Here is a 13,816-nt window from a genome sequence, read left to right as displayed (position 1 = left end):
CCCACAAAGTACAAAGCGAAACCAGGCTACCTAAATACGGTTCCCAATCAGAGACAACGAGAATCACCTGACTCTGATTGAGAACCGCCTCAGGCAGCCAAGCCCATACAACACCCCTACTCAGCCGCAATCCCAATAATACGAAAACCCCAATACGAAATACAACAACATAAACCCATGTCACACCCTGGCCTGACCAAATATATAACGAAAACACAAAATACAATGACCAAGGCGTGACAGATAGGTAGATATACATGTAAACAGGGCTGAAAAGTAACTGGTAGCAGGAATATTTAAATATTTATGGTAATATACTAATGGTAATATTTTCATGTCAAAAAATAAAGGAGAGCCGCACACTCTAGGAGCTCAGATACAAAAATATTTATGTCCAGCGTTCCGACAGACAAGCTGTCTTCATCAGTGAATAATGACAAACACTGCGGGATGACTCATTTATATAATGTCAAAAGATACACAGGTGTCTGTAATCATGGCCGGGTATGGCTTCATATCATTGGTTAATTCTCATATTAAAATAGCATATAAAAAACACAAATGGATAGTGTACGATAATAGATACAATTTGGCTACATAAGCCTACAAACATTTACAATAGCAAAATCACAAAGTCATTATATACATGTAAACAGGAGTAATAGTGAGCAGTAGCAGGATGAATAGTTAGATGCTAATGGTAATGGCAATCAATAATCAATGAACAGCAGCATAGTGGTAGTAACAGCAACATAGTGGTAGTGTCCCGCTGGAAAATACAACTCTATCCCAGGGTTAGGTATTCGGAAGACTGAGGCAGGGTTTCCTCTCACTTTTTACCAGGGCTTTGCTCCTTTGGTATTTCTTTTGATGCTGACAAACTCCTCAGTCCCTGATAACAGCTTTGCTCACGCTTGGCATTCTCTCTACTAGCTTCATGAGATAGTCACCTGGAATGCATTTAAATTAAAACGTGTGCTTTGTTAAAAATTAATTTGTGGAATTTATTTCCGTAATGCGTTTGAGCCAATCAGTGGTATTTTGACAAGGTAGGGGTTGTATACAGAAGATAGCCCTATTTGGTAAAAGACGAAGTCCATATTATGGCAAGAACAGATCAAATAAGGAAAGAGAGATGACAGTCTATCATTACTTTAATACATGAAGGTAAGTCAATTCGGAAAATGTCAAGAACTTTGAACGTTTCTTCAAGTGTAATTGCAAAAACCATCTAGCATTATGATGAAACTGGCTGTCATGAGGACCGCCACAGGAAAGGAACACCCAGAGTTAAGTTAGAGTTAACTGCACCTCAGATTGCAGCCCAAATAAATACTTCACAGAGTTCAAGTAACAGACACGTCTCAACATCAACTGTTCAGAGGAGATTGCGTAAATTAGGCCTTCATGGTCGAATTGCTGCAAAGAAACCCCCACTAAAGGACTCCAATATGAAGAAGAGACTTGCTTAGGCCAAGAAACACAACCAATGGACATTAGACCAGTGGAAATCTGTCCTTTGGTCTGATGAGTCCAAATTTTCGATTTTTGGTTCCAACCGCTGTGTCTTTACGAGATGCAGAGTAGGTGAACGCATGATCTCCGCATGTGTGGTTCCCACCGTGAAGCATGGAGGAGGTGGTGTGATGGTGTGGGGGTGCTTTTCTGTTGACAGTCTCTGATTCATTTAGAATTTAAGGCACACTTAACCAGCATGGCTACCACAGCATTCTGCAGTGATACGCCATCCCATCTGGTTTGCTCTTAGTGGGACTGTCATTTGTTTTTCAACAAGACAATGACCCAAATCACACCTCCAGGCTGTGTATGGGCTATTTGACCAAGAAGGAGAGTGATGGAGTGCTGCATCAGATTACCTGGCCTCCTTAATCACCTGACCTCAACCCAATTGAGATGGTTTGTGATGAGTTGGACCGCATAGTGAAGGAAAAGCAGCCAACAAGGGCTCAGCATATGTGGGAACTCCTTCAAGGCTGTTGAAAAAGCATTCCTCATGAAGCTGGCTGAGAAAATGCCAACAGTGTTCAAAGCTGTCATCAAGGAAAATGGTGAAGAATCTCAAATATAAAATATATTTTGATTTTGTTACTTGGTTACTACATTATTCCATATGTGTTATTTCATAGTGTTGATGTATTCACTATTATTATACAATGTAGAAAATAGTAAACATAAAGAAAAACCATTGAATGAGTAGGTGTGTCCAAACTTTTGACTGGTACTGTACATAATAAGAACAAATATTTCACTCATATTATAATTATTACAGATCATGTTTCATACAAATCTGGAAACAATTGACAGTTACTTTAACACAAGCTTCCTTCTTTTCACTTTCTCATACAGGCTAGTCATGTGGAGTGAATGCAAAGTTGTTGATCCTCTGTATTTTCAAGTATTGGGATGGCATGCTTGTTACTGGAAGGGACTGGGGAGTTTGCAGGATCAAAATAAATATGAAAGTATCAAAGCCCAGATGAAAAGTTAGAGGATAGCCTGCCTCAGTCTTCTGAATAGTTAACCCTGGGATATAGTTAACATTTTCAGCAGGACAATTACACAAATGGAATGCCAAAGGCACATCAGAATGGCTTTCCAATAGGTGTTGAGTGTTCCTGAATGGTCCAGTCTCAGTCCTGGCTTAAATTTGCTTGAAAATCATAGCCCCGATTTGAATATTGCTGTCCATCAATGATTCCCAACCAAATGTACTGAGCTTGAGCAATTTTGACAAATATAATGGATCTACAATATGTTGCCCTATGAGTTCTTGCCCTAAGAGTAGACTCTTATTCAGAATCTGTCCATTAATCCTTCTTAACCAACCTTTTTTTATTTAATTTTAAGCCAGAAAAATGTGCAAAATGTGCAAGATAAGTCACTTCTCTGTCTTGCATTTCAAAGGGATAGTAAATTAGCAGACAGTTTTATCCAGAGATTTTTACAGGGGCAATTAGGGTTTATTTACGGCTGCAATCCGGTTAACGGGATCGATATGACAACAGCCAGTGAAAGTGCAGGGCGCCAAATTCAAAACAACAGAAATCTCATAATTAAAATTCCTCAAACATACATGTATCTTATACCGTTTTAAAGGTAATCTTATTGTTAATCCCACCTCAGTGTCCGATTTCAAATAGGCGTTTACAGCGAAAGCACCACAAACTATTATGTTAGGTCACCACCAAGCCACAGAAAAACACAGCTATTTTCCTAGCCAAAGATAGGAGTCACAAAAAGCACAAATAGAGATAAAATTAATCACTAACCTTTGATGAACTTCATCAAATGACACGCATGGGACTTCATGTTACACAATACAATACAATGATAAAGTTCATATTTATATACAAAAATCTGAGATTATATTGGCGCGTTATGTTCACTAGTTCCAAAAACATCCAGTGATTTTGCATAGCCACATCAATTTTACAGAAATACTCATCATAAATGTTGCTGAAAATACAAGTGTCTTCTTAATGCAACCGCTGTCAGATTTCAATTTTTTTTTACGGAAAAAGCAAACCATGCAATAATCTGAGAACGGTGCTCAGAAAATAAATAAATAAATCTGAAATAACATTATAAATATTCCCTTACCTTTGATGATCTTCATCAGAATGCACTCCAATGAATCCTAGTTCCACAACAAATGTTTGATTTGTTCGATTATGTCCATTATTTATGTCCAAGTAGCTACTTTTGTTAGGGCGTTTAGTACACAAATCCAAATGCTCGTGCAGGTCCAGCTGAACATCGGACGAAAAGTTCAAAAAGTTATATTACAGGTCGTAGAAACATTTCAAACTAAGTATAGAATCAATCTTTAGGATGTTTTCATCATAAATCTTCAATAACATTCCAACCGGAGAATTCCATTGTCTGTAGAAAGCCATGGAACGCAGGTCGCTCTCATGTGAAATGCGCATGACCAGGACCTGGCTCTCTGCCAGACCACTGACTCAAAGAGCTCTCATCCGGCCCCACATCACAGTAGAAGCCTCATTCAAGTTTCTAAAGATGGTTGACATCTAGTGGAAGCCCTAGGAAGTGCAACATAACCAATATGCCACTGTGTATTCGATAGGACTGAGTTAAAAGACTACAAACCTCAGATTTCCCACTTCCTGTTTGGATTTTTTCTCAGGTTTTTGCCTGCCATATGAGTTATGTTATACTCACAGACATCATTCAAACATTTTTAGAAACTTCAGAGTGTTTTCTATCCAAATGTACTAATAATATGCATATATTACTGGGACTGAGGAGCAGGCCGTTTACTCTGGGCACCTTATTCATCCAAGCTACTCAATACTGACCCTGCAGCCATAAGAAGTTAAGTCACTTGCTCAAGGGAACATCTACAGATTTTTCATCTAGTCGGCTTAAAACGTATACTAAGTAGTTGGTGTCTACTGTAGTTAAATACTTAAATTGCTAAGCCCATGCCATATTATTTTGAGCATGATATACGTGTCAAATAGTCTTGCCTTAAATACAACAACAACAACTTAGTCATGGGAAAACATCCACACTACACATGAATGTGCTTTTTGTCCATCTTTAGTATGTTCCTATGCCTGACCCTTTCTACAGGGTTCAGTGAGACTCAGTGAGGGATGCTCTCTAAAATATGTATGTTGGTCAGCATGGATAAAGACAGTTTGAAGTTCTCTCTTCTCTGACACTAAGCTTATTTTCAGTTCCAATGTTATCCGCAGGCTGAATAACAGGGGCCTCTGCAGGGGGTGAAACCAATGAGCTCACCACCATGGATAAATGTCAACACTTCCTCCGGATGGACATTAAGAGTCTTGAGAAATCGTGTGAAAAATTTGTGTTGTTCATAAGCATGGCTTAACATTTCATAAAAAATGATTGTGTGTAAAATATTACTCTTCTCATATTTTTTGTTAATATATTTTAGATGTGTATGAAAATGATTTTTTTGCAACACTATATTTCCATTTCATAGCTGGAAATCGATGTTTGCATACAGTATGGTGGTCCTTCTGTAGCTCAGTTGGTAGAGCATGGTGCTTGTAACGCCAGGGTAGTGGGTTCGATTCCTGGGACCACCCATACGTAGAATGTATGCACACATGACTGTAAGTCGCTTTGGATAAAAGCGTCTGCTAAATGGCATATATTATTATATATTTGTATATTTGTCTCACCTCGCTATCTTAAGATGAATGCACTTACTGTAAGTCACTCTGGATAAGAACATCAGCTAAATGACAAAAATTAAAAATGTAAATATTTCATATACAGATCTCATTTTACTGAATTGCATTATTATTATTTTTAATAATAATGTCACATGTATAATTTGTAGTTTTCTTAATTAAAAATTTAGTTATTTTTTTACATTTGACTGTGTAAATCCTAGCAGTACTTCTTATTTCTCTGAGAGTGAGGTGGATATATAGCATTTTTTCTTTTAAATGACCCTTATGAAGGCACAGTGATGCTGAAACATTGGTGTTTTTTAATCCAATAAATTACTAGGAGGTTATACATGTGGAGTGTGCAACTCTCTTTGTTTTTATCTCTCTGAAATGAAACCATCAAGTGGTTTTTCACCATATGGCTCTGTAAGATTGTAACGCTAGTGACACACTAGTTTGGTTTGCACATACTGACAATTACGGCATATTTAAAATATATTTATTTATTACCACAGATTTTTTCCCACAGAGATTAAATTACTCCATTAATTAGTTCTCCCTGTACAGTTCCCTGCTTCAAATGTCCGTAGGGAGAAGAGTCTGTATTTACCGACTTGTATACAGCATATGACATTTCTGGAGTAATTTACATCAACTTTAAACATAAGATGTACTTATTGTGGGTCAACAGAGGACACCACTTGGCATGATAAGGCCTTACTAAAGTAAGAAAGTATTTGGGGTCATTGTCCTTGTCATGCCCTGTCCTCCTAATAACTCCTCAAAGGGCCTCAGTCAGTACTTCATTACACTCTCAGAAAAAAAGGGTTCCAAAATGGTTCCCCGGCTTTCCCCATAAGATAACTAATTTTGGTTCCAGGTAGAACTCATTTTGGTTTTAGGTAAAACCCTTTTTGGTTCAATATAGAAACCTCTGTGGAAAGAGTACATCATGGAACCCAAAAGGGTTATTCAAAAGGTTCTATGGGGACAGCTGAAGAACCATTTTAGGTTCTAGATAGTACCTTTTTTTCCTAAGAGTTTATAAAGTGGGCTTGGATGTCTGGTCTGGCGGGTTAGCATTGTTGATGCAGCTGAGGCATATAGTGCTGGTTTGATGTGTTGGTTGGCAGGCAGGGGGTGGTGGACACGTTTGTGAAAGCTGCCCTTGGGTGACTGTCAAAGCTGGACCCAGAGAGTGGACGAGTGTCCCTGGTTCACCCATGGACATCTGCTCAACGTTTATTTACTCAACACTTCACTCCCCCCCTCCAAGAAAACCCTCTCAGCATGGGGCGAGAGTAGGTTAGCTACTGAGGGTGATGTTGTTTATGAATAGGTGTAGACCCAATCACATTGAGAATTTTCATTTGACCAAAAAAGCGTAAAAATTGTATTTCTGTACTTGATATACTAGGGCATTGCTCATCTGACAGCTTATACAGTACATATTTATGTTCATTATTCATAAAAAAAATTGATGAATTGTTAATTATATATTATATTATTGTTAAGCCTATATTATTTTATGAAATTATATGCCTATTGTGTCAGCAATGTTAGCTAATTGTTTTACTCAAATTTGAAGGGTGGTTGCACATTGGCATTTAGGCGATGCAGTGTTTAGTAAAAGCTCTCCACCTTTATGGACTACAGATCCAGTATCCAATGGGCTAACAGAATCTATTTGTGCCACTGAGAGAAACAGTAGGCCTACTCTCTCAAAATTCTAAGCCTCCAAAATTCTGTTTGTAATCAATTCTGGAGATAAGCAATGAATCAATAAATATAAATAAACAATGATTTATCATGTTATACATTCACTATTTGGCAAGCAACAACATGATCACACATTTAGCATATACATTACTGTCTATTCATCTTTCGTGGACAGACACACTTAACATAATGAGGGGAGATTTTAGTTCTTGGTTTCAGAGATTTACTGTCTGAACTCCTTGTATTTACTGTCTGAACTCCTGAACCCTTCTCAAGCCCCATTAGTGATCATGTAAAGTAAAACATTGTAAAAATAAACGAACTGTAAAATGTGATATGCATATGCAATAATAACATGTAATAGCTTAATAATAATTAACATGAGGATCTTATGATATAATAATATGAATACTTTATTTTTCACAAACAATAATAGCCTCTCGTTATTACCATTACTAGGCCTGTTATGTTTTATTTCAATATACAACTAAAATACTTTCAATACAATTAAATAGTAAGAAAATGTACAGGCAATTACAAAATGTATTATGAAATATTCGCTTTTACTGTATAGCCTAGGCTGCAGCCTACATCTCGATTGGAGGCTGAACATTGTATGGCTTGAACAACTCCTCCCATCCAGCTATAAGAGCTCGGTGGGTCAGAACACTATGGAGAGATGCTCAAGACATTGAACAAACACGTGGTCTGACGAAAACGAGACATTTCAAAAGCAACAACTCATTGAAACTATAATTAGGCCTACACATTAGAGACATAGGGCTCGTCTACATTAGGTCACCAAAATGCATGCATAGAACAGTCCCTCGTTTGGGGTTTCTCCTCTTTTTCTTGGGCCATCGTTTTAGAGGCCCAGAACCAAAACATTTCGATGATGACCTTTGCCATGCTGCGGCCAATGGCGACTCATATGATCAGCTACCCAGACCTGGGTATGATGTCCGAGGCCGAGGATAACCGCAGTGAGAGCGACGGTAGCTCGGAGCAGAGCTATGGATGCTGCGTCTCCGCTGACAAACGTCGGAGGATTTCCAGACAATCGGGAGGCAGCGGTGTTGTAATAGTGAAACAGCGGAACGCAGCCAATGCCAGGGAGCGCGACCGTACACAAAGCGTCAACTCGGCATTTACTGCACTCCGGACTCTTATACCCACTGAGCCGGTGGACAGAAAGCTCTCCAAGATTGAGACACTTCACTTGGCATCCAGCTATATCTCCCACCTCGCCAACACCCTGCAGCTCGGAGACGGGAATGGAGATGGACAACCTTGTCTTGGCGCGGTTTACGTGCAAGGAGAAAGCGGTCGAAAGCAGCCTCGCACCATCTGTACCTTCTGTTTGAGCAACCAAAGAAAGCGGGTAATTTTATGCGTTTCTTAAATCCTATTCTGCACAAGTGAAAAAAGTTTAGGTCAGCGTAGAAAATAATAGTTTGAAAACAACAAAAGTGAGCCAAATACGCGGTCAATTAGTGTCTCTAGGCACACGACTATTGCACTGTTGTCATATGTTGCAATTATTTGTTTTGAATGCCATTCGGAAGTCAAAGGAATACATATTATGTGCTATATATTCTGTTTCGAGATGTGCTCGCGCGCATAAAAGGAAACTTTTATGCACATTTTCTCAGGAGCGCCTTGATGCATTTCAAATTGAGGGGCCACAAGTTATAGTCATTTATTTTTTACAATGTATTTTAATTACATGTGTTATTCAGTGTGCTAAGATGACGCCTGTTTCTTCCACTGCTAATGTTTCAAGTAATATCCTTTTTGAAGAATAAAATATTTAGAATATAGGATGGTCTATTATTTTGAAAAAGAAAACATTAATTGTTTGCATGTTTTTAAGTGGATGTAAATGTATGTCTAATGCAGTATTCAATACACCTTTATTACATATTATTATTACATTTATGTAATGTACTAGTTATAAACAAAGTTATTGTAGCTTGTACTGTATCGTCATCGTCATCATCATCATCATCATCATCATGATCATCATTATTATTATTATTATTATTATTATTGTCATATTGTCATACATTATAATATTGTTGTTGTTGCTGTTGTTGTTGCGGTTGTTGCTGCTGCTTGGAGTTGTACTGATATACAGTGCCAAGTGGAAATTGTTCACTTCTCCGTTGTCCCCTAAAATGTTCTTTATTTTTTCCAGATTAATGATGGTAAAGAGATGCGGGGTATTGGTTCACTGAGGATGAGCCGCAGATAGAAGACCAGACAATAAACCACAGCAACCAGAACCACAACTCAGGGAACACTGAAAGCCGGTCATAACAGAACCATATTCATCATCCTGGAGAATATGTTACCAGAGACTATTTATACTTGAGGGAAAGGCAATGGAACAAAACAAGGCCTAATATGTGAAGCCTTTAAGAAATGCAGTGCATTTATTGATAGAGAATTTATAGATTTTTATATCTGTGTGATATTTGTGTTGTACATGTATTACATTTTGAAATAAAATATATTTTTTATCTAAATTAAATTTCCCCTTCTAAGCATTAGTTTTCTTTCCTTTGAACTTCATGTATGTCGATTTCTTCTCTATCGTTACAGTTTTGTCTATTTTCAATCAAAAGTGAATTAAAAGACACTCAATCATATGGCATACCAAATCAGTTGATTCCTTGCCTAGTTCATTGCCAGCCACAGAAAGAAAGGATTAGAGATTAGAGACAGATTGGAGGATTTTTCAGTGCTTCTTATTTCTATCGCTAAGGATTTTCTCATGGCAACCTCTGTGTCAGAGCAGGGAATAGGCAGTCAGGCAGGCAGTCAGTCAGCTAAAATGTTATAAGAAAATGTTACTTGACTAAAACAACATTTACAATTAAAGCATGTAGGGTAGCGTATTGATTGCAACATTTTTTTATTTCACCTTTATTTAACCTGGTTGGTCAGTTGAGAACAAGTTCCCATTTACAACTGCGACTTGGCCAAGATAAAGCAATAGCACAAACAACACAGTTACACATGGGATAAACTTAAATGTAATGTAATGCATGGTCAATAACACAATAGAACAATCTATATACAGTGTGTGCAAATGTTGTAAGAGTAAAAGTAACCATATAAGGAAAATGCATGTATGTGTGTGTACTGTATGGTCCAAGAGCATTTACTGCATTCAAAACAAAACAATTGGAAAAACTGTCCAAAAGTTTGAGAGTACAAAATACATGTAAATATCCTCAAGAGGATGAAGCTGGGATACATGGTTTTCAAGCTGGATGCATGTCCAAAAGGCATGCCAATGAATACTTCAAATGTCAGGTTTATGTTGTCTTGACAGTTAAACAAGAAAGAGAAGGAGAACGGAGCCATCTATATCTTAAAAAACAAGATCATGGATAAACCTCTCAAAATGTATTTACTCTAAAGTACCTACGGTATATGAAAGTGTCATAACATACAGACATACAGTGAAGTTTTATCTGGATATCCTTAATAAGATTTGAATCCAAGTTGTATTTCAGTCTTAGTCGTAAGCCCTGTTTATACCTTGTGCTAACATCAACTCAAATTTTATTTGTCACATGCTCCGAATACAACAGATACCTTACCGTTAAATGCTTACTTACAAGCCCTTAACCAACAATAAAGGTTCAAGAAAGAGTTAAGGAAATATATACTAAATAAACTAAAGTAAAAATAGTCTAATTAAAATGAAAGTAACAAAATAAAAGAAACAATGACGAGGCTATGTACAGGGGTTACCGATACCAAGTCAATGTGCGGTGGTCCAGGTTTGTCGAGTTATTTTGTACATGTAGGTAGGGGTAAAGCGATAATAAACAGTGAGTGGCAGCAGTGTAAAAACAAAGGGAGGGGTCCGGGTGGCCATATGATTAATTGTTCAGCAGTCTTATGGTTTGAGGGTAGAAGCTGTTAAGGAGCCTGTTGGTCCTAGACTTGACACTCCGGTAAAGCTTGCCTTGCTGACACGCGTCTTGTGTCCTGATCATGTCAACTTTCTGATTGTGCCCACATTTTCAGACAGGTGTAGACGATTAAAAGACATATTGTGAACTGATTTTGATCTGATCTTTTAAGTGTAAACAGACAAGATCAGGATTAAGGACGCATATTAGCGGCAAGTATAAAGAGAGCTTAAAAATCAGGGACTCAATCTAAAAATTATTTCTCTCTTTCTCTTTCTCTTTCTCTTTCTCTTTCTCTTTCTCTTTCTCTCTCTCTCTCTCTCTCTCTCTCTCTCTCTCTCTCTCTCTCTCTCTCTCTCTCTCTCTCTCTCTCTCTCCTCTCTCTCTCTCTCTCTCTCTCTCTCTCTCTCTCTCGATTCTCATTCCATTGTTTGCAATAGCTTTTCCAAGAAGTTGTTTGTGAATTCTGCAGAGCCTTAGCTAAGGATCAGGGTTTCTTGTGTCATTGCAAATCTCACGGTTGCTTTATTTGAAGTCTGCTATCAATTAGTCACGACAAATAGTAGCCTGCACTCTGCTCCGAGACACTGACACAGCTGTTGGGATGTCAGAGGTATAAATTACTGCAGTGAACCCAATGGAGGAGGAGGGAGGTTAAGAGGTTGGAGGTCTTTGTGGAGCAAGAGGCTAAAGAAGTGGAAGGAGACCTTGTTGATTTGAAGTCACAGTTCGGGCCATGCTGTTGAAATATAGGAATAGTCTTCACATGGTATTGGGATATTGTACCCTAATGCCGTGCCCTGGTTAAGTTTGAATCTGTTCCACATCTCTCTATCTTTGCATGAGCTCTAAACTTTAGGTTATCAAGAGAGATATTTCCAAGGACGGTTCCATATGTTGGTTTCAGCAGGCAGAGACTAGACACATTAACACACAAACTCAGTGCTCACACTTGCTCCTATCTAGGATCACTTTGAATGAGATTGCAGATGGATCAGAGTGCAGCAGAGCCTCCTATGGTTAAGGAAGGATCCCTGGTGTTAGACAGGGTACATGGAAAGTATATTTCTAGCCAGTATAGGGTCCAGGCAGGTTGGGGGTCCGGGTCCAAGTCCATCTCCTCTCCTCCTCCCCCCACCTGCCCTGTCAGTGACTAATTAGAATTTGCTGTGCTCAGCCCCTCGTGCTCTGGGCCCAGGCCTCCCCAAATGGCTCCCCTGAGACTCCCTCCGGCAGGAAGATGTCACAGAGGCACAGGAAGAAAAAACACGCACAGCTGACCTCTTGGAACTACTCTCTGTGCGGCAGGCCTTGGGTCAGCAGCAGTCTTGACATCATCCGGCAGTGAGACCCAGATGTACGGCTCCCTGCGGTAATGCCTGAATGAACGAAAAAGTGTGTTTTCAAACCAACAAATTCCGCAGGCTTTTCCAGGGATGACAGGGAGAAATTGATGATAACAGGAGAAAAACATAGGCAGCAGAATAAGAAAGTCCACTGTGGATGTGATTTAATTTGTATGAAAAACGGGCAAGGATGTACCTGCCTTGGGGACCTCCAGGGGAAGTTTTATATTTTATTTTGTGTTGGGGCCTCTGATACTTGTATCTCTCCACTGCCCCCCCCCCCCAAAAAAAAAAGATTTCCTACAGGAAGACTTTCAGCAGGGGTGAAATGGAGCTAGACAGCACTTCCACCTCCTCTCACTTTGACAACTGAGATGAAAAATGGCCTGCATATGTGTTCTATTGTTTGTGAAGGAGAGGGGAAAAAACTGTAGAAAAGCACTCAGTCACTTTCAGCAACATCTTTTTCAGTGATTTTACTGTAAGAAGTGATTCTTTTTGCAGTTGATTTGTATAGATATAACTTATGTCAACTCAAAACACTTTACTCATCATGCATAACTACAGTGGAATCTCCACAAAAGCAAGGGGCACAGAAAACTTGACTAAAACCAGACACAGCTTTCTCCTATTGGTGTAGCTTGGGTTCAAGCGTGTCATATGATCGTCAGTTAATCAACCTTTCTATGAAAGTTAATATGGCAGCAGTTTAGTGAAAAGGGACAGAATTGTATGGGTGGCACACATCATAGGGCTGGAATGGAGAGCTTTTACCTAACACTTATGAAGAGAGCAATTTTCATCATACTTCTGAACTAGGACTGAAGGACTGAAGGAGAACTGAGGAGGACATCGGAATACAGAGAATGCAATCAGGTACTATTATCATAAGGATGCACAATCAGGTGGATAAAGAGAGTTACCCCCCAAACAATGGTGTGTTATCAGTTCTGGTGAATACCATTATCCAGATGTAGGATCTTAATTTGAGCCAGTTTGCTACAGCAGTAAAATAATCATGCAGCAACAGGAAATGTGAATTATTATGTGGATTATAATTAATGGTAATTTTTTTGTAAGGGTTGATACATCTTACGTTAAAGCAAATCAAGTCTGACATGGAAATTATGAAGTTTAGAAGGCTTTTTAAAGGCTTCTAAAACTTTACCTTGAATACACAAACATTTGCATTTCCTGCTAAGCAGGAAAATTCTCAGCAACATCAGAGTGATCAAATTAAGATCTGTAGGAGTCCAGTATATTAAAAACAAAAATAACTTTTTGTGTATGGACCACTTTGATATATAATCATCTCCCCCACAAGAAAAACTAAAACATTTGATCCAGAAAAGGGTAGGAAGTGCAGGGTTATTTCAACACCATAAGGGAGCTTTGCCCCAATTCCCTGCCATGTGCTTACCTCCAGACATGTGTAATCCAGAGGGCCTTGCTAAAGAGCTCTAGCTGAATAAACAGTGTGCAGGGCTAATATTTTAATCACATCCTCTCCAAGCAGGCCCGCAGTGTGAAATAAACACTATTTCACAATATTTAAAATACCCATTGACAGGGGAGATGTCCCTTTGCTCAACCTGCATGTCAGAGATATTCATGGCTGTCAGACATGCGT

At 38.7% G+C, this 13,816-nt stretch overlaps 1 protein-coding gene across 1 annotated transcript; it reads left to right on the top strand.

Moving 5' to 3' along the window:
- Positions 1–7,321: 7,321 nt before the first annotated feature.
- LOC118360394 (transcription factor 15-like) lies at positions 7,322–9,460 on the top strand. Its single transcript, XM_035739657.2, has 2 exons — positions 7,322–8,292; positions 9,109–9,460. The coding sequence occupies exons 1-2, from the start codon at positions 7,804–7,806 to the stop codon at positions 9,163–9,165; spliced, it is 546 nt and encodes a 181-aa protein (XP_035595550.1). The 5' UTR covers positions 7,322–7,803; the 3' UTR covers positions 9,166–9,460.
- The last annotated feature ends 4,356 nt before the right edge of the window (positions 9,461–13,816 follow it).

This window comes from Oncorhynchus keta, chromosome 28 (genome assembly GCF_023373465.1).
Source record: "Oncorhynchus keta strain PuntledgeMale-10-30-2019 chromosome 28, Oket_V2, whole genome shotgun sequence".
Lineage (NCBI taxonomy): Eukaryota > Metazoa > Chordata > Actinopteri > Salmoniformes > Salmonidae > Oncorhynchus > Oncorhynchus keta.
This window is presented reverse-complemented; position numbering and strand designations above follow the sequence as displayed.